At 42.9% G+C, this 20,772-nt stretch overlaps 1 protein-coding gene across 4 annotated transcripts in view; it reads left to right on the forward strand.

Moving 5' to 3' along the window:
* Positions 1–20,772, forward strand: part of LRCH1 (leucine rich repeats and calponin homology domain containing 1) — a 157,454-nt gene that overhangs the window by 24,069 nt on the left and 112,613 nt on the right. For 3 of the 4 annotated variants that reach the window (XM_084226596.1, XM_084226597.1, XM_084226598.1), the window contains exon 1: positions 17,962–18,254. The exons of the other annotated variant lie outside the window; for it this stretch is intronic. In XM_084226596.1, coding sequence (XP_084082722.1) covers positions 18,008–18,254 — 247 coding nt within the window. In that variant the 5' untranslated portion in view covers positions 17,962–18,007. Of the gene's footprint in view, positions 1–17,961; positions 18,255–20,772 lie in introns of those variants that run through there. 4 annotated transcript variants of the gene reach the window in all.

Here is a 20,772-nt window from a genome sequence, read left to right on the forward strand (position 1 = left end):
CAAGAATATTTTATTACAAAACAAACCAGTCTCTAAGTAAAGCACCACGATTTAAAAGAAGGAGTTGGACTTTATATTTTTTGATCTGGCATTTCTTTATATAATTTTTCACTGCGTCTCGTAGACTGGAGTATGTTCTCAGTGGCCTCTCAACTTGCCCATTTCAGTGGTAGAATTTTAGATGGTGAAGAAGTAATGATGAGAAAGGCAGGCTGTCAGAAAGGCAGCTTTCAGTGGTTGAGCTGGGACATGACCTGTTGTAGCCAACCAATCCCTCTGCCTACAATGATTTTAAATCCAGTTTAGTTTGTATCTATGGTAGTGTAAATTCATGGAGATCAGTGGAGCTCACTTAGTGGAAGTGAAGGGAGGCCTTTAAGTTTTTATATCTGGTAGTCCATTTCATAGAGGCATAATAATATCATGGCACATTCTCACTTTGTGTGTGTTTCTTGAGCAGACAATGGTACATTCCTGTAGCAGCCTGCAAAATTTAGATGCGAAGCCTTGATCCAACAGCTTCAGCTGGGGCTGAAATTGTTTCAACATGGGCCTATAATGATTTAATAAGCAGATCAGTACATCTCAGCATGTTGAATTAACTTGTGGTTGACTTAAAGAGGCAGGGCAAAGGACAAGGAAAAGGCAAAATTATCTGTCATACCCCAACATTCTTCACTGAACCATGACTTTAAATCAATATATAGCTATTGTTTTTCAGTCCTGTTTCCATTTCTTGTTCAAAAAAGATGTAATAAAAAAAAGATAATAAATCATGTTCAAAATGCAGCTTGAGAAAAATTGAGGGTATTTTTTAATCATAGAATTGAAAAAGACATCTAAGACCATTGAGTCCAACTATTTTGATCCAGTTACAGCTCAAGTTTCTCAGTTCTGAATCTTTACTTCTATGGAATATGTATATTATATATAAATATATTACAACATATATGTATATAGGTACATATATATGTATGTATGCAAAACATACAGTGCAAGAAGTATCCTCTTTTTGCCAATGCCAAGGAACTGCCAAAGGAGCCACCTTTGATTTCCCAGCTAATCTTTGCCTACAGGAGACAACCTGCTGCTGGAAGTGATCTTGGTGCTTGGAGCTGAGAACACGCTGGAGCCTGGCAACAAATCTTCTGGAGGGAGACCCCTGAGGCTGAAGTGTAGCCGTGACACCAGGCATCCCTGCTCACCCCCTCCAGCCCACTGTGCACTGTGGGAGCTCCTGCAGGGCTGCTCCTGCCACAGGCAAAAGGCCCTGGGGGAAAGCTGGAGCTGCTGGCTGGCAGCAGCTCTCATGTGTACTTGTAAACCCACTAGAGTTCAGAAATGTTTCAGTAAAACAAAGCAACCAGTTCTCTTTTGTTACTTACGTCATGTTTAAAAAAACAAAACAGTGAAGGGTGAACAAATTTCAGAAAGCCTTTCATGGTCTGTCTTAGGCATCCTTGCAGCAAGGAAGGTGATACTTCCTCCTGTGTGCTAGCAAATGTTTGCAGGGCAGTGTTCAGGCAGAGGCAGACTTTAGCCAAAACTCAGCCAGCTGAAGCTATTCTAAGGAGGGTCATTTCTATTTGAAAATAAAAACTGGAAATTGCTTGGGAAATTGATGCCAAAGAGAAAACTAAGGATTAGATACACTTGAGGTGATGGTCAGGAATACAAATAGGTTACAAAGGGCTAAGATGAAATGCACAAGTAATTTCCTTGTGGCACAAGTGTACACTGTAAACCAAGAAAATTCAGAATAAAGCATAAACTTACCAGAAAACAACCTAAAGAAAATATGGTGCCATATGGAAACTTACAGCAAAGGCACATAATTAATCTTACCTCTGTCCTCATAGTGGGACTTGGCACTCCCTGTGCTTATGAATTATAAATGCAGCGATGTTTGCTACAGATCAATGCCTTTGGTCCAAGAAATATCACATTAGTTGTTAATCAAAACAGACTGTTTCTCTCCTTCTTTGTGTCCTGTATATATAATGCTAAGATAAGGCAGTTTAACCACTCATTTGGAGATTTTAATGTGCTATAAAAATCCAGATTAAAAAAAATTTCCAAACTCTGAAGATAAAATGAATTTGTTAAAGGAGCTACTAGGTATTCCAGCCAGCAATGCTGATCTCTCATGCGGCATTGACACTTGTGTGGAAGTGTTAAGCCAGCAGCTGCCCTCTCACCCAGCCTGCTAGCTCTTTGTTCTTCCCTAAAAAATTTTTCCTATCTTCTTATCCAGTCCAAACACCCAGTCTGACTTCCTCATCTCAAATAAAAAATTACTAACTATGAAATCCAGTGCAGTTCCCTGAATGGCTCACTGCATGGCTGCATAGGTAACTTTGAGGGGAAGGCAGAATAAATAGGACTTAGCAAATTCTCACTGACACTGTATGGAGCTGCTTCTCAAGTCACTCTGTCGTTGTAATGGCTCTTTTCAGCACTGCAGCTAAAAGCAAACATTAGAGGCTTTTAGGGCTGGAAAGTTACCAGAATTCCCCTGTCCCTGGGTGATGTTTGCTGTGACTTGTATTAAATACAGGAGCAGATCATATCGTGCTATATTTCCCTAGGGGTTGGTTTGATTCTCTTCCTTCTCATGAGCTATCAAATGAGCCTTGAGAAGCTGTAGATGAGGGTAATGATTTTGGAAAACATCGTTAAACTCCAGTCACCCCCAATATAGATAGAACCCTGCGTTAGTTGCTGTAAAGCTGAAGGTGGACAGGCCCTTTTCTCCCAAGAACACCTTATTTGCTTTTCAGTCCTGTAGCTCCTGCCTTGAGAGCTGTCCTGAGCACCCTAATCCCCAGGGAATAAGATGAGCACCATGGATCAAGCTCAGCTCTGCAGAGGGCAGTCTCCTGCTTTCCTTACCCAAAGTAATAAAACATCAATCTGTTGCCACGTTTTGGAGACATGCAAAGCTGGCACAGGTATTGGTGTAAGAAAGAGAAGGATTTAGAGAGCTGCATGAAACTGCAAGGTGTGGGACAGCAGAAGGACTTGAAGCTGCTCTGGTCCTTTCTGGCATTACTCAATTCATGTGGTGTGTGGCAAATTCTCCACAGATGCATTGTATTGTAGTGGAATCTCACCAAAATTCTACTTCTTACCTAAGCCCTTTAGTTCTCTTTAAATTTATAACTTCCTTCCTTAAAGCTTGCATCTGATCCTGGTGCAGGGGTGTTTTATGTACCGTGAATATTTGCTACACTTAAGATTTCAATGATCCATGAACTACAGAGACCATTTCTTCTGGAATGCCTTTGGCTTATATTTTAAGCTAATATTTTTATGCAATATGGAGATCATCACAAAAAGCAAGTTTATAGATGTCTTGGACCTTGAAAAATTTGCTGTAATAAAAATAACCCTTTTATGGCCTTTTCTCATACTACTGGCTGCTATGGAAAAAAAAAAGTAATTAAATTCTTTTTTAGGGAGGGTTATTGAACCAGTGTTCAATATAGTTTTCTATAGAAAGGAATATGGAGATGATGTTCTAGGTCTCAAGCTGGAAGCAATATTGTTGATTCTGGCCAACAGCAGCATGAACATTATTTCTTCTGTCTATTTCTTGTTTGTGCTAACCCACAGCTCCACTGGAGGCAAACAAAAATTGGGTATTTTTCTCAAAGTATCTGACACCTTTTAATTGTAGGAAATTTTTATCAGTAGCAATGTGTAAAGAAGAGTCCAGTCAGTCACATCTTACAATTTTGCAATAAAAGCACTAATTAAGAAAAAAAAAAGTATATCCAAGCATTCGAAGGATGATAGATTACTGCTTTTAAATTGACAAATTTCTGCCATAGTTTTCAAATTCTAATGTATTCAGCTATAACGAAGCATGAACATAACCCAACTTTTGCAAGGTACTGAATGTTGGGACACCTATTTCTATTACCTCTTTTAAGGTGCCTTGTTGGAAACAAACAGGCTGAGTCATTTTCATTGAGGAATTAAATGCTGTTGTTCCTGTATTAGTTAAAAAGTAACACGACATTATCAGTACCCAGGCTCACGTTTCTGTTGTTCTGAATCTAGCTTGTTCATAAGCTACATTACTGTTAAAATGCCCAGACAGTGGAATTATATATTATGGAAATAGAAGTGTTAAACATTGTTTCCATGTGTTTTGGCAGTGATGACTCGGAGCTAAACTGGTGTCACTAAATGTCTCCCTCTTGTATGTTATAAACTGTGCCCTGCAGTTCTGTTTTGTTAAAAGCCTGTTTCTCTGGCCTCTCTTTTCTGCAGAAGGTGTTCAGCTCACAGATGTCCATGCTGCTGGCACAGGTGGGATGTCACTTGCCTTGGGAGTTCTGAAGGTAGAAATGCAGTGAGGAAGGAGTTGTCATTTCAGGGAGGGATGTTGTGGATTCTCACATCTTTGTGTTCCTGGGGTAGCCAGGTAGTGGATGAGCAGCACCTGACATTTGGGCTTGTCTTGCAATCCAGGTAAGCAGCAGCTCTGCAGGGGTCTGATCTGTAGAGACATGTTCAGAAAAACCAAGTATCACCACTGACTATCCCCAGTTAGGATTATTTTTTTTTCAGACTAGACACTAGACCTTTGCTAATAGCTGCAGATTGAATGGTTTCCTAAAGTTTTGCCAAAAAATAGTTGCACTGGGACTAGATAAAGCACAAATCCCTTTGATCTAGTATTGCATAGTCTACTTAAAGGTTCTTATTTTAAGAGTCAAAGTGCACTGAGAGTCTTAGTGCAACAGATTAGATCCTGAGCATAATTGCTGTATGATTTAGCTTTCATCATCTTGAAAGCTATGACCCACTTTCAGAGCATATGCCTATGCTGCATTCAGAGCCATAAGTGCAATGCAGATGCACTGAACTGACCTTGAACAGAAGTGCTGAAGTGCCAAAAACAGCTGAGGTGTCTGCAATCACCTGGCTACAGCAGCAGCCATCCTAGAACAAATTACTTTGATCCTTGGGTGGGTCTGAATTGCATCTTTTCTGCCCTGCTCTTTTATTTTCTTTTCCACAGAAAATATTTTGGTTTTGATGAATCAACACTCTCATGAGAGGTTTCTTCCCAAATATTCCTGAAGCTGACCAGTCTCAAACATTGTCATTCAATGTGGAAATGCAGTGTCAGGATGCCACTAACTGCCTATGCTTTAAGGGGAGATGGTTGCTACAACCTTAGGGTAGGACACTCTAGACTTGGATTCTGCCACTTTTTCTGTGTCTTTGGGCAAGTTATTTCAGATTTGAGGGAACAAAATACAGAAATGATTGCCTAATTCCTGCTTAAGGCCTCCTACTGCAATATCTTGGTCTTGCTCTTCCAGATTCCTGTCTACTAAATGAGACTTTCCAACTCACTGTGTTGCTATCAAGAACTCATGTATTATGGTGTGAGGGAAATGGCAAAAGGTAGCTGAATTTCTGAGATAGATAAATATAGTAAACAAAATGAGGACAAGAGTAGTCTGATCTGCACCACATGAGGTGCAGGCTGCACTTGGCCATGCCTGGTGCAATTCTCAGTAGGCTGAAGGATCCCAGCTCTGGTGCACTTGAGCACACAAGCGAACTGTATCAATGCACACCTGCTGTCTTAATGCTCTTATTATTTAGTGGTTACTGGACCACAGAAAGGGGACTTTCCATCCCTTCACTTCTCATTGCTGTCTGTCTCTTCGGGTATAATACACTGTCCCAAGTTGACAATTTCTTCAAGTTTCTCTTATCTCCTCTTCCCTGTTTATCTTTTTGTTCATAACTTTATAGTATTCTCATTGTTATTTGTTTTCTTATATGCAGTCAAAATAGATTCTTGGTTACTATAGTGGGGAGGGACACATAAACTCAACTAATAAATATTGAGGCTTTGCTTCCCTTAGCTTTCTGGTACATTTTTGCTCTTTCCCCCCCACTTCCCTCCCCTCTGCCCCCAGTATTTTTTAACCAGTAGGTCCAATTTCATAACACACTATTTGTTATTAAAAAACTGCCTCCAAAATCTCAACTTGTATCCATCTCAGCAGTTGGTTTTCACTTTATTGTTGCTGTTAGCTCTCATTGATTCCCCAGAGGTTTCAGTCAAATGTTCATGTAATTGCTGTGAAGAGCAGTATTTCAAATTCTTCACATACTTAATGAAAATTTTATAGGAAATCTAAAAATAAAAATATTTGTATTAATGGTGGCACCATCTATTGTTTGTCCAATGCTTTCCATGATGAGCTCCTGTTCCCTATGTTTATAACTTTGCCAAATGGTAACAATAGAGAATAAAAGCTTCCCTGCTGGGCATCTGCTCATTTAGCTGAAATTTAAGTGCATACATAAAACAGTTCAGTCCCTTCCAAGAATGTGGCTAGAAAATATGTGTTATTTTAAGATGCTAATTTCTGTCTTTCATTTGGAAACTCCAGTTGGTCCCTATGCTTATAGGAGGGACATGAAACTAACTGTAAATGAGTTTTGTATACTTAGTATCTCCAGAAAAATGAACCCAAATATGGCCAAGTTTAGACTTTTTAGGGTAGAAAAAATGCAGCTAGCATGCTTCACAAATCTCTGCTGCAGCTGTGTGCTAAATACCTTGCAAAGTCTGTCTGAGCTGGACACCATTCCTTCTGGACTGTGTAATTGCAGCTCTGGGCTGTCATGGCCTTGGGTTCTGTTTTCCTGGCCTCCTAATGTCCCTCTTTTTCTGGAAGGTGATAGTAAGGAGAGATAAGTTTGGTTTAAATATAGGAAAAATCAGAGCTAGAGCTTGGACACATTTAAGCAATTTTGGACAAGGACAGAGCAAAGGCAGAATGGGATAATGAGGGTAGATATGGGCTGGGTGAGGAAATGTAGGAGGCTGGAACTGGGAATGAGAAGCCAAGAATAGGAAAAGATAAGTCTGGATGGGCTGGGAGAAAAAGAGGTCAAATTTGAGAAGGACTGGGAGGAAAACATGTGGCTGCTTATACAGGATCCCTGCAAATGGATACCAGGGGGAAATCCATGAGAGGCCCACAGATTTTGATTAATTCACAGACAGATTTGACCCTTGCCTGTTCTCTTGGGGACAGGGCCACTGAGAAGAAAATCACCTGCAAAACACTCTGCAGTGTCCTACACTCCTCTGGCTCTTGCTGAGCCAGTCAGCTCCGGCCCTGGTGCTGACCATTTCGCTGAAGGCAAAATCAGGGGGCAGGGAATCAGGTGCATTTTCAGGTGTTTTAAAAAAAGCAAGAATAGGCAAAACATTCTCTGCATTCCTACCTTCTCCCCATAGCATTATATTAGAAGAACATGCAGGTTTGTTGTAAAGATATTAAAAAGATAGAAACTCCTGGAATTCATAGAATCTCTATGACCTTAATTTAGCTGTTGGCTTGGGATTTGCATTACAATCTCTTTCATAAAAAAGAATTAAGGGCTAGCCTGGAAAGCTTTGGTTGCCTCAGGGTCACTGACCATGATCTGACTATGTTTAATATGGGCAAGAGCTGCACACAGGCCACCAGCTGTGTATGTGTACTGGTTATCCTGAAAATTAAATTCCTGACACAGGATAAATTAAGAAAAAAGTGTATGGGAAATGAAATAGAAATAGAAAAATAAAAATAAATATGGAAATCTATTTTAGAGACATTTATTCAGATAGAAAAGTGTCACATTTTCCCCTTTGTCAATGAAGGACTAAACATCAGTTATGATTCAGGGTCAGAAGTAAATCAGTTGTTTACAAGACAGCTTCTTTTTCAATAGTGAAAAAAGAACAATCCATTAAAGTAAAAAGTCATCATGTGCTGAAAATAAGTAAATAAATTCTTCAAATGACAGCCAAGGATAATATGAAATCATTCAATTACTAGGAACAATGATAATGGTTTAGGCCCATGACTAGAAAAAGCAGAAAAAACCCAATATCTGTGATGCAGAACAGGCAGAAATATTTCAGAAAATTATTCTTCAGAATACAGCAGGGTGTGCTTGTATTCTGCCAGAATCGTACACAACTTTCAACATATCAGCAGTTAAAGATGTTCAGAAAACACCTTGCAATCAGAAAATTCCAGAAGACTGGGAGTCTGTGCCAGAATTCAGAGGGTGTGACAAACCACTAATTATAGGCTTGTTAGCTTACATCAGTTGTAGGCAAAATGACAGAAAAATGACATGGGGCTTCAAAGGAACTGACATATACAAATATAATTATTGCCATCAATATGGTTTAGTGAAAATGAGTTATTGTAAAGCAAGCCTGATTTAATGCTTGAGGAATTTATATACTTAGCTGATAAAAATACTGTAATATATTTAGATTTATTAAGGCTTTTGACTTAACACTGGGTGGTGTTCTGTTAAAAACACGTGTGCTGGCCAATTTTCAGAGGTTTTATTGCAGATATGTTGCACATATGAGGCACACCTGGTAATTAGGCTTTAAATATATACTTGTCTTGAAATCAGTCTTCCTCACTTCTCCGGTTAAATATCCATGACCTGACAAAAGTCAGGTAATTTGAAGATGCTGTCTTTGAATGAAAGGTGCGGTGTTGCTATGAATAATTGCCTTGGACATGTACCTCCAACAGAGCTCAGGAAAGACATTTTATGAGTTTCATGTGAATGTGAATATCCTGAATCCTAGTTTTAACAAACTGCAGTGTCCAAGATTAGGCACACTTGGCATAAACATCCACACAAAGGCAGTTTGAGGAGGTCCTACAGGCATTTAGAAGTTTGCTGTGAACAGGCCAAACTCACTCAAGGACTGGACCAAAAGCTCCCCATGCTCCAGTGCTGGTGGGCAGTGCTTGCTGAGAGAGATGTGGAGCCCTGTGGCTTGTCCTGCAAGATATGCTGCTGCAGCAGGACTCGCTGGCCTGAAGAACAAGGAAGTAGCCATAGATGAAAGATGTGAGGGGATTGCTGCTGGTTTGGGTGAACTTGAGCTGTGTTGAATGTACAAAAAGAAAGGGAATTTATAAGTTCAGAAGAAAACTTCTGAAATTATTTATGAAACACACCTCATTTTTGTGGCCTGTAATTACAGAGAATGGTATCTCATCAGAGCACAAGATATTATAGTAGCATTGTAGAAGCTTCTACAATATAGAAGCATTATAGTAGCAACCATCCTAATAATTTCCCATCTTAGTATCTTGGGAAAAATCAATTGTTTCTTTGCAAGGATGGAGAATTCAGATTTTTTTGTGGACAAATAACCAAACAAAACAACAACCAACCAACCAACCAGTAAAGCACTGGTCTCAACATCCAGTTCCTATTCCCATTCTTTTTCTGTAAAAATAATCTCTCTCCCCTACCTATCATGGAAAGCTTTAAATGGATGCTTTCCCTGATTAGCACTTTCCTTCTTTTATTTTTCTTCGGAGTACTAAGACCATTTGTTTCACTTTGTTAGCTATTTTCATTCTTTCTAAACAGCTGTCTAGGCTCTCATGGATGAGATAAAGGATATACTCTTGCCCAAATATATGCCCAAATGAGTTCAGGGAAAGGCAGCAAGATCCCTGAAAGTTTTTTGGTTTTTTTTTCCCCAGGAAATTCTGCTATTTCTCTTTCATTTGTTATAATTGCTAAAGACCAGTTATCTGCATTACTGCTCAGGCGTTGTAGTAATAGCAATGCCATAAGCAACACATGTTAAAAACATCCCTACTTGAACTGCTACATGTAATGTAGGCTGTACAGGCTGGTCTGTGTTTTACACATTAGCAGAGATGTACTGATCACAGATGGGGGGATGGGTGAAGAATTGCTTTTCCTTCTCCTTCTCTCTGCATACATTTCACTTAGCTCTGCTGTTTCAGTGTTCAGCTCCTATTGTTAAAACAGAGTGTGAGACATTAAGAAAGCACTTGAAGGTAAAGGAGATGGCTGAAACAAAACTGGGAGAGAACAGAAAAGGACATTCATGTAGTTGTCCTTAAATGGGTGCACACTGAGAATGTAAGGATGTCCCTTACAGACAGATTCTGCAGGAAGGTGAGCACCCTTCACTCCCATCAGCTTCTGCAGCATGGGAGGACCTTCTGGCATCTCCCAGGAGCCAAACCATTGAGAGAAAGTGGCCAGAGCACCACCCAGACCTGGGTACTTACCTGGCCTTCACCACACGCAGGATATGAAAGTCTGCAGCTAACAGGGTTGCCTTTATTTTTCCATGTCCAAGACCAGGCTGTACCTCCACCTGCCAGTGAGAAGGAAAGTCATTCTGCTGGCTGTGCACTGCTCAGTCTGATAGTGTGTATCTGGAAAGAGGAGGTAAAGAGAGGGGTGTTGTCTGCCCAGCATTGCAAGCACCTGGACTTACCCCATGTGAACCATTTTTGAGCTCTTTTGCAGACAGTCTCACTAGGAACATTGCATACTTTTTCTTCCCAAGAGGAATCTGTTGTTTCCATCGAGATCCTTGGTATTATGCCTCTTACTTCATGCTATACACTCACTCACCAAACATGCAGACCTCTATGTATGAAATATGATTTGATTCTTATAGTGCAAGAGATTCTAGCCAGCAATTGTCTTCTTGCACCTTCTTGCACCTTTTAAATAAAAATAAGAGGAACTGCACAATCAGAGGAACACAACAATCTGTCACTTAGTTTCATCTTTGGCAAAGACTGAGATGCTCTCATACAATGCTGTGATTTGAAAGGTGACAGGGACAAGGGACAAGTGACATGGAATTTGGAGTGAGGCTGCAGTGGAGAGTACTACTTCTCTCACACAGTTCAGCTGTGCACTCGTTCTGCCTGTGGTTCCACCCATCTCCTACGATGTCTGGTCACTCTCTTGTACCTAGCACATGAGATTTTGCAGTGGTGGAATGTTCACATCCCTGTGCTGTGATTGCAAGATCCAGACTTCACTGGAAAGCACCAAGGGCCTGCTGTGTGAGGATTCTGCTCACCTCACAGATGCTGCAGGCTTGGGATGCAGTGCTGGGAAGTGCTCCCTGCTACAGGTGGAGCAGCAAAGTCACACCTAGAAGAGCTGTCTCACCTCCTCATGTCCCCGCTCCATATTTCCACTGCACCCCAGCTCAGCCCATGCTGAGCTCCAGTGATCCAGATCACAAGCTGGGAACTAATGCCAAGTGATTACAGGTTGGAGGCTTTGTTATGTGCTGGAAGAAACTAAGATTGCTCTAAATTAAATGGTGTGTTCTGTAACTAATTGTGAATAGAATGCCTCTAAAACATTGCTTACAAACTTACTTGGTATAGAGTTATTATAGTTATTTTAGATGTATTAGAGAGTTATGATGAAACAGGATAACTTGCTGCTTTTCTGTCAAAGAAACCAGGAAATTATATATTTCTTTCTAGTTATGCGGAATTATTGGTTTTGGGAAGTTTAATATGAATTGCTCAATGCCTTAATCTTAATGGAAGGGATGAGGACATAAATTGCAATTAAATGGTAAACTTCGATCTTGATTCTTTGCCACTGATTTTCAAGACCTGTACATAGTACTTTCAGCATAGCGAATGAGGATTTAAGTTATTTTTGATCACCTGCAAGACACTATCAGCTGCCCTGGCATCATATATGAAATAGAAAAGAATCAAGGTTGCTCCAAGACATACATTTTCTCTGTAGCCATGTAGCCACAGTTCTTGAAATACCAAGTATACTGAGTATCCCCTCCTAGGCCAGCACTTCCCATGGCCATGTACCAAGGCAACATCCCCATATGGGCTAAAATCTGTTTATAAAACACATACAGCTTCACTTCCATGAAAAGTCACTTAAACCAAGTAATTAAACCTGAGAGCACATGACTTTTTCTTCTTAAAATATTGCATCTTGCCATCCTTATTGATGTTTGGGGGCTATTCGGACAACCAAGGAGGAGTGCTGATGGTGCTGTTATTGCAAATAACTCTTGTTTCAGTGGCCCTGGACACATATTAGGAAAACAAAGATACCTCTTGGGGTGGCATACCTTCTGGACAGAGAGGTGCTGGTGGTCACAAAGGATCCATATTTGTACACATTATCAGAGTATATCTGGTTAATAACATGCTTTTAATACAATTCCCTATTCAAGAACTGCATGCATGGTGTGGTTTTTTTCCCCAATGGCAGGTACCCTCTTTGCAATTTCACCTTCTAATTTATTGCTGCCAGGTTACTGATATCAGCAACTTGGTGGAATGAGTGAGGACAAGGCCTAAACACAATGCTGGTCAACTAAAATCACTTATCTGACTTAAGTCAGCTAAGTACTTTGCAACCACCAGATTTGTGTTGGTTCACAACTCTGAGTCCCCAGGTGTCTCAAAAACTTGTTTATACCAGAGAGATGGTCTGTGTGGTTTGCAAGAAATATATCTGGGCTTGCATGAAGGGTTGAGCTGTTCTTTCATTTCCACTGCTGCTTTTGGCCTTTAGGCCTTCACTTTCGCCTTTCTACATCCCAATGATTTACCAGGCCATAGTTCTCTTTGGTTCCAGTGTTCTTGTTGCTCTTTAAAGGGATATGAAGCATTCTACCTGCTGTCTTTCCCATAATCATTAGCACAGGCTTTACAAAGTGTGGCTTTGCTGTGTGTGCTCCACCTAGAAACCTGAATTCATCTGGTTGGCAGATGTCTTCTATCTCCTTGCATTTTCTGAATTTTGCAATAGACTGATGACTCGCTATTTCAATTTTCGTTTCATGTGTCTGTGCTAATAGTCTGATGTGGGTAGGAAATCAGGTTTGCATAGTTTTTTTTTGCAACAGACATAGAAACTGCTGTATTTCGACAGCAGTTTACACTGGAGGTATTGTGAGGCTGCCAGCAATGTGTCTCCATAGATGTCTAATTGCTATTGACAATAACTAGTTGTTTTCTCTATTTTTGTTAGAAGACAGGTTCTATCTTACCCTGATGGCTCCTTCCCTTACCAGATGCTGTTTCAAATATTCATAAGGGCAAACTCTTGGAAGACAATCCTTTCCCAGCTTAGGTGTGTCTTTGTTTTCCTCTCCATAGTTTAAATACTTATCGGCTCTTCCTGTTTGTAGGGCAAGGCTCCCATCACAGTTACAATCCCCTGAACCTCTGCTGAAGTTGATACAAAGTAAGAATGGCTATAGTTATCACTATCACATTGCATATTTCAAGGTTGTCTGAAAAACTTGAAAGAAACACTGCCAGTTTACAACTAATAATGTGAGCTAAATTAGTATTTCAAGCATGTAAGTGCATTGCCTTTAACTCCGCAGTAATTTCCAGTGTTTCAGTGATACTAAGTTTCATTTTGGTTTCAGTTTGCATTCAGTTCTATTTTCACGACCAGTTAGCTGAAAACTGAGCTTGTGGTCGTGATCTTCTGCAGCTTCTCTCCTCTTGCATCAGTGTCTGTACAGAGCATCACTACCATGACAGTGGCAGTGAACCTTGCCAATTTGCCCAGTGTATGTGGGGGTGTTTGAGATCTATCCTGTGGCAATTGAATCCCACCAACCACCATTCAGGTTGTGTTTTGACCTGCGCACCTGCTAGGTCTTAGGACACAGTGAGGAAGATGCTTTCCTGAGCCTCCAATTCTTGTAACAATCACTGGCAGGCACCAAGAAGAGCTTCTTTTTCTGTAGTAATTAAATAATTGTATTCCCTTATATAATGAGCTTGCTTGAGTCTATGTAAGGATGAACCTTGTTTGTCTTCTGAGCAGTGACTATCCTGCTTGTCTCCTTTCTGAGCTCCTGCTTTATATGTAAGCTTCTCCCGATCTCTTGTCTCCTATCAATTAATTGTTCTCTTCTTCCCCTCACCTCTTTTTTTTTCTTTCTTTCTGAGTGTTCTGAGAGGTAGGTGTTCTGTAGATGGATTTTTCTGAGCTGTTTCCTGATATAGCTTCCTTGCCTTTCATACTCCCTTCGCCAGCTTTGCTGCAAGGAAGCTCCAGTGCACTGTCTGCTCTGCGTAGGCTACTCATTCTCCTGGTGGGTCTGCTCTGTGTAGGCTACTAATCCTTCTGGTGTGTCTGCTATGAACTGCTCGTCCCAGGAATGCTGTGAGCAGTGTAGGGAGTCTGTGCTCTAATTGAAAGAAACATCTTTCACTCTGTGCCACCTGATGCTTCGGTCTGCATACTTTTTCTTTTGAGATTCCTCTAGTAATTTTCTTTGCCCTGGTGCTGTTTGTCAAGCTACCAAGGATGTATAATGTGTCCTGAGTTGTAGCCGCTGTTTTGTGTGGCACCAAACAGGGGCAGCCTTGCAGGCTGAGTGCCACACGCTTTCTGTTTGACATCTTACTTAATGCATGTGTTGTTTCTGTCTCCAGACCAGACAGCTTGTCCACCTGTGATATTCATGTGAAAAAAACACTGGTGTACCCTGACTGTCTCTGAACTACTTCACACAATTCTTTCTTCAGCATTATCTCAGAGCACATGGAGCATGAGGCAAATGTCTTCATGCTAAGGTAAAGTAAGGCTCTCCTGCTGCATGCTGTGAAAGTGCCATGTCTAGCACAGGACAGGTACCCCCACTGAGGTCCCATGCTATCCTGTGAGGGACCAACTCCCTGCACGTAAGTCTCCACCCAACTCTGATCTTCACAAGGCACATAGGCCTTGCCATTTGCCTTTTTCCTGCCAATTTAGAGTAACAGAAATTCACTCAGGAACTCTAAGGCTCATGTTCTCCTTAGCTGTGGTACTTTCTGTGCATTTGTGATATAAATTTTCTTCTCACAACCATTATGTGTGACCCAACTGGCAGAACAGTCACCTGTCTTCTGATACCATCCATAAGACTTCATTCTGGATTCTTCTCTCCTCTGCTACACTCGTTATCAGCTTGCTGAAGAGTATCCACTGTTTTCCTCCTAGAGCTGCTCCTTTTAAGCTGTTCTAGGTCTCATTGAAGAGACAAACAAATGCAAATACTGTCACATAGGAACTGGCGGGGGCAAGGAATCGAAGGGCTGTTTGCAGTGACACCTTGCCACTAGCTTAGTTAAGCTGCTGTGCCAGGATGTGCCCACTTAGTGATCTGATCAAAGTCAATACATGGAGCGTGACCTTCCAAATACATCTGCATAGAGAGGAAACTGGTGCTGGTGTGATTGGTCTTTTTGTTTTCTGTAGTGCTTCCAGTTTCTAATCCTTTGTATCTATAGGAACGGAGTTAGATCTGGCATAGTGCTCAGGCAGAGAGGAGAGAAAGTGAAGGCAATGTACAGCCTCAGTTCTATGCAGGTGTTTTTTTTTTTTTGCTTTCCACAATCTTGGTAACATGGACAGTTTTCATAGTGTTACTTCCAGGAGCTTCAACTTCGTGTGTGATAAGCACAGGTCACGCCTGCATTGAAGCTCAGCTGCTCAGATCAAAAAGCAGTTTAAATCAGCCTTGATCCCTGATTATTGGTGGGTGCCCTTGCACTGCTATAAAGTAAAACCTACTCTTTAACCCCTGCTAGGCCAAGTGCCACCTTTCTGTAATCCTAGCTGTCCTCATGCTGCATGTCTTCAAAGGGAAGGCTGTGCTGACTTGTCTGCCTTTGCCAGCCACAGGCCCCTCATGTGAGCCCAGCAGGGCAGGGAAGGTGGGCACGTGGTGTCTGCCTGCAAGCAGGGCAACCTGGTGACTCCTCTGGGCTTTGGGTACCTCCTGCAAAGGAGGACAAGTTGTCTTTCACATAAGGCTGAGAAAGGTATCACTGCTAATTTCCCTTCAGTGAGATGCTGTGAATCAGTTCTCAGCATTGGTGTTATGGTGTGAGGTCAATGAAGAGAAAAATAAAACCATCTTTTTTTCTTTTCCTTTTTTTTTTTAAATAAAAATCAGCTTTAGAAATAATGTCTTACCAGAAGTGGGGGAGGAAGGGACATAGTATTCCACTGGTGTGAAAACTTCACAAAACTCACCAGAAAACATGCTTCATTCCTGACTATAAAGACCTGATGATGGAAGAGGAATTTTTCATTTATGCTGCCTGAATGTTTTGTTCTATATTTAAAATTTCCAAATAAAATTCCACAATGCTGGGTAATTTAATACACAGGAAATCTCCCATGCAAAGTCATTTACTGAGTTACAAAACCTACAGTATTTCAGATTTATTTAAGTGTATAAGAATATAGTACTTAGTTCATTAAACTTGCATTTAAGAAATTGCATTTAAAAATATAGGAGGAACCTAGAAGTTAGTTCCTATTCACAGTTTATTCAACTTGAATTGGATAATGGTTTTATTACTTACTGTTTAGCAACACTTTTCTTTAAATTGCAGAAAAGATGTAGCTATTTGTCTATTTCTTTATGCTTTCCAGCAGCAATGCAAAGATTGCATGCAAACTGGAATTAAACATTTTAACAAAACCAAAACATGCTGTGACTAGTGGAAATTTGTGAGTAATATGGTCTTCATAACCCACCAACAAGCTTTGTCAAAAGCAATGTGATATCTGGGCACAAATGTTGTGGTAACTGTTGGTTAACTTCGGCTAGGGGCTGTTCCAAGGAATGCTGCCAAGATTTACTCTCTGGTGCATCCAAAATTTTCTTGAATTGGTAGTACACTGTCTTAGTCATGCCAAAAACTAAGATCTCTGCATAAAAAATCAAAAACTGGCAGTAGTAGGGGCTCGGGTAGCAATAGTATGTATAGAGGGGAATTTGCACTGGAGATTAATTCAGGGTTTGTATTTTAGGTGTATTATAAATGTAATTACAGTAAAATAACCCCCTTTATAGCTTTACTTTATAGGTTTTTCCTTAATGTAAGGCATCTTTTTAAAACAGTGCTAGGCTACTTGCTGACACTTTTGCACTGATACAATGCATATAAAACATAAATGAAAAATGCTGATACTGAGAACATATCTAAATTATAAAGAACAAGTTTTTAATGGATGTTGTGATATTTTTATGTGAAAAGATCCACCTCTAACACCCTTCCTCCCATTTTCTTAACATCTTTTTCCCCAGGGCTGTTTCTGGTTGTGACTGCTAAACTCGCCATGATGTCTCGTGTTCTTGGGGTTATTTCCTTGTGTGCCAGTTAGGTCTTCCTTGTCTCTGTAGCACACAGCAGTTGAACTTCCTGGAGCTGGGAAGGCTTTGGTTTAATGTCAACCATTGATCACGGCTCAGGGTGAGTGAGTGAAATGTAATGGTCTGTAAAGCACAGGTCAGGGGTGACGTTGTACAAGTCCTGTTTTATCTTTAAACTCGGTAACTCGTGTGGGACCACTCAGCCTTGCTCCTCTGCATCTCCTGGGCTCAGCTTCGCCAAGCTGTAGAGAGGAAAGGGGGAATAAACCAAACCCATCACCCTCACCCGCTCGGAAAAGTCATCCCACCGTAAACTGAACGGATGGCGGCTCCTATGCTTGGTTTGTCGCTACAAATCCTTCGAGGGTCCCTCTGGGGCAGGCTGTGCGCAGGAGCCACAGACAGGTGTGAACCGGCCGCTGCGGGAGAAGCACGGCACAGAAAGCCCTTCTGCAGGGCAGATGCTCCCAAGGCTTCGCTCGGTGCGAAAAGCCGCCGCAGCCTTTAACTTCCCAATGCGGAAAGCCGAGCCCGCACACGCTGCTGCCGGCACACCTGCAGGCTCACACCGCCCGCCGCCCACCGCCTGCCATCCAGCCCCCGGGCCCTGCTGCGGGACAGCTCCGCCGGCTGCCCGCAGAAGGGGCCCAAGTCGGCGGCGGGCAGGCCTCCCGGGCTGGCTTTCCAAGGAATGCTGTGGCAAGGAAACAATGGAGAGCCGCCCCCTCTCCGCCTGGCACTTCCAGCGCCGGGGGCAGCGCGCCGCCGCTAGGTGGCGCCGCGGCGGGGAGCGGTGCCGGGAGGAGCGGAGCATGCGCAGTGGGCGCGCCTCGCCCGGGCCGCGCGCCTCCGCCCCCTGCTCGCGCCGCCGCCGCCGCCGCGAGCGGGAGGAGGAGGAGGAGGAGGAAAGAGGGAGAGAAGAAGGGAAGGAGGGAGGCAGGTCCGGTGGCCCTCTCGGGTAGCCCCAGCGGCGAGGGAAAGATGGCGACGCTGGGAGGCGAGTCGCAGCCCTTCCCTTCTGCTGCTCTGGCGGCGACGGCCGGGGTGGGCGGCGGCGGCGGCGGCAGCGGGGCGCTGGGTCTGCAGGCGCCGCTGAACCGCGGTCTGGAGCGGGCGCTGGAGGAGGCGGCGCACTCCGGGGGGCTCAACCTGAGCGGCAGGAAGCTGAAGGAGTTCCCGCGCAGCGCCGCCGCCCTCAGCCACGACCTCTCCGACACGGTGCGGGCAGGTGAGCCCGGGCGAGCGGCCGCGGGCGCGCAGGGAGGGGGCGGCCGGGGAGAGGGGAAGGCGGGTTTGTTGAATCGCCCGGGATCCCCTCCCCGCCCCCTCGGTGCCCCCCGACCTCTCCCTGTGAGGCGAACACCCCCTCCCCACCCTTTCGTTCGCCTTCCTCGGGGCCCGTCCCCACACGGAAGCCGAGCCCACCCCATCTCTCCGTGGACCCTGTGCTTTCTTTATTCCCCCCGCCTTGGTGTATGAGGTAGGTGTTTGCTTCCATATGGCTGGATCTGTGCGCGCTCCCCTCCATCCCCCCCGCTCGGCGTTTGGTGATACAGAGATGCCTCTCCCGTGGCACACTGGGGGAATGTGTGGGGAATTCTTGCTCCCACCTGTCCTCTTCTCTCTCTGGGGAATGTGCGTCTCTGTGCCACCCTTCCCTGACTGCTGAGGTTTGCGGTGGCAGCCAGCCCACCTTTGATTCAGCCGCGGCGGGAATGCACACACAGTGCTGGGGTGGATACCTGCTGCTTCTGTCCTGCTGCTCGTGGGTGAACCCACCTGGCCCGGAGGGGATGCAGGTCCGTATGTAACCACGTTGAGATACTCATGTGCCTCCTAACGTGTCACCTGTTTGCGTGCCGTAGGGGGAGGCATGTCCATAGGAAGACTGTTTGCTGTGCAGATGCCCCAGGGAGCATGCTACCTCTCACAAATGCCACTTGTTCAGCACTGGGGTTGACATGCCCCTTAGTGTCCTTACAGTCATTTAGCCACAAGTGCCAGCTCTATGCAATGCTATCTTCCAGGGCAAATGTACAGGGAAATCCTTGTCTTCACAGGCACTGTATGTACTCTACAGTGGGGGACACCAACATTACATAAATCTGCAGAGGGGACAGGCCTGACAACCCTGCAGGCAGGAGTGGTGAGGGGACATGTATTCAGTCTGTGTTAATTTGCTCTCACACCTTTTTTCCAACATGAAAAAGGGCACGCTTATTTCTCACGTAGGGAGGCAGACCCACCTCAAAGGGTCATGTGAGTTTTCCGGCTCCTGTTTATCCCAGGTGATGGAACCTAATCCCTTCTTTACATGGTGTCACTAGGTAGAAGGGTGTAAACCTGCATTAGAGGAATATATTAGTGTACTGCTAAGGTCTTCAGCATACAGCCTCCACATGCCCTTGTGTCCCCATTTGCCTGCTGGAGCCAGTTGTGTTGTGGTAGCGGAGCAGGAGACGTGTAGTCACTTGTTCTTGTCCCGCAAAACAGCAGGTGCTATACCTACATGCAGACATGTGATAACATGAATCTAAATTCTCAGCTACTCCTGCACATGAGGGCATTTATGCCTTCCTGTATATGGAGACACACATGCTTGTTGTGTCTGTCCCAGAGTTAGTGCCTCAGATGTATGGTAGGTGTCATGTGTTATTGTTTAACTTTGTTTCTTGGGGGCTGTTGCTGAGTGGATTTCACATTGGTCTGTGTGAGCACCTATATGGTTATATGAATTAAAAAAAAAAAGTGAAGGAAGCTTGATGAATGAAACTACCATGAATTGATAGCATGAATTACTGTTGTAACCATTAGCTGACTCAGTAGCAGATGTGAAAGGGATAGGCAAGGTAGGGGAACTCTGTGTGGTTAGAAGAATGACTTTCAGCTTGTCATCCCAAGCAAGGCATTTTTAATCTCATTTCTTTTTCAAAAAGACATGCTGCAAAAGATAAATAGTTTGGAAGTCCAGAAACTGAGCTTGTTTAATATTGAACCAAACTGTTGGAAAAACAAATTATATACTGAGGGGATTGTATACTGGGAAGAAAATTGTTTGATTGGTAGTGATTGCATGTTAGTATTTGTGTATTGTTTAAGTGTGTGCTGTACAGGCATGAGCTGTGTTTAGTATGTAGAGGTAGCACCTGCTTCTTACATGCTTGCTTGTTCTACTGATTTTTCTAGGGAAAAAATAGTCTTTATCTTCAAGCATTATTGGGCTTTTGTCGGGGTTTACATGGAAAACATTCAGTATGAAATTGAATGTAGAATTGTGTTTTCATTCTCTTTTTGTTTGATATAAACAGCAGTGTAGATCAACCCTTGTCTTAATCTTGTGACAACAGCAGCCCTTTTATCATTGTCACTTTCTAGAAGAACACGGTGTTAATCTATAGTTTCTTTAAGGTTTTGTTTGTAACAGCTTCTTGTAGCTGTTTAATGGGAACTGCCTTGAAAGTTGTGTGTTGATATATTTCAAAAAAATTAATGTTTTTTTTCTGTTTGTTACATTACATAACAAATATATAAACAGAAGAGGTGCCTGGCTTAAGGCCAGATTTCTGAAACTCTTGGGGCAAACTCTTGATGGGAATTTTTTCTTCTGCTTCCTCTCCATAAATGTACATAGCATAAAACTTTCTTGTACTACTTGGAATAGGTCCTTGAAATGAGTGATTTGTAGTTTTGGATCTGATGTGCTGACATGTCTCTGAAGTCCTGAAACATTGGGTTTTAGGGTAGGG

Source organism: Fringilla coelebs (assembly GCF_963513975.1).
Source record: "Fringilla coelebs genome assembly, chromosome: 2".
Classification (NCBI taxonomy): Eukaryota; Metazoa; Chordata; class Aves; order Passeriformes; family Fringillidae; genus Fringilla; species Fringilla coelebs.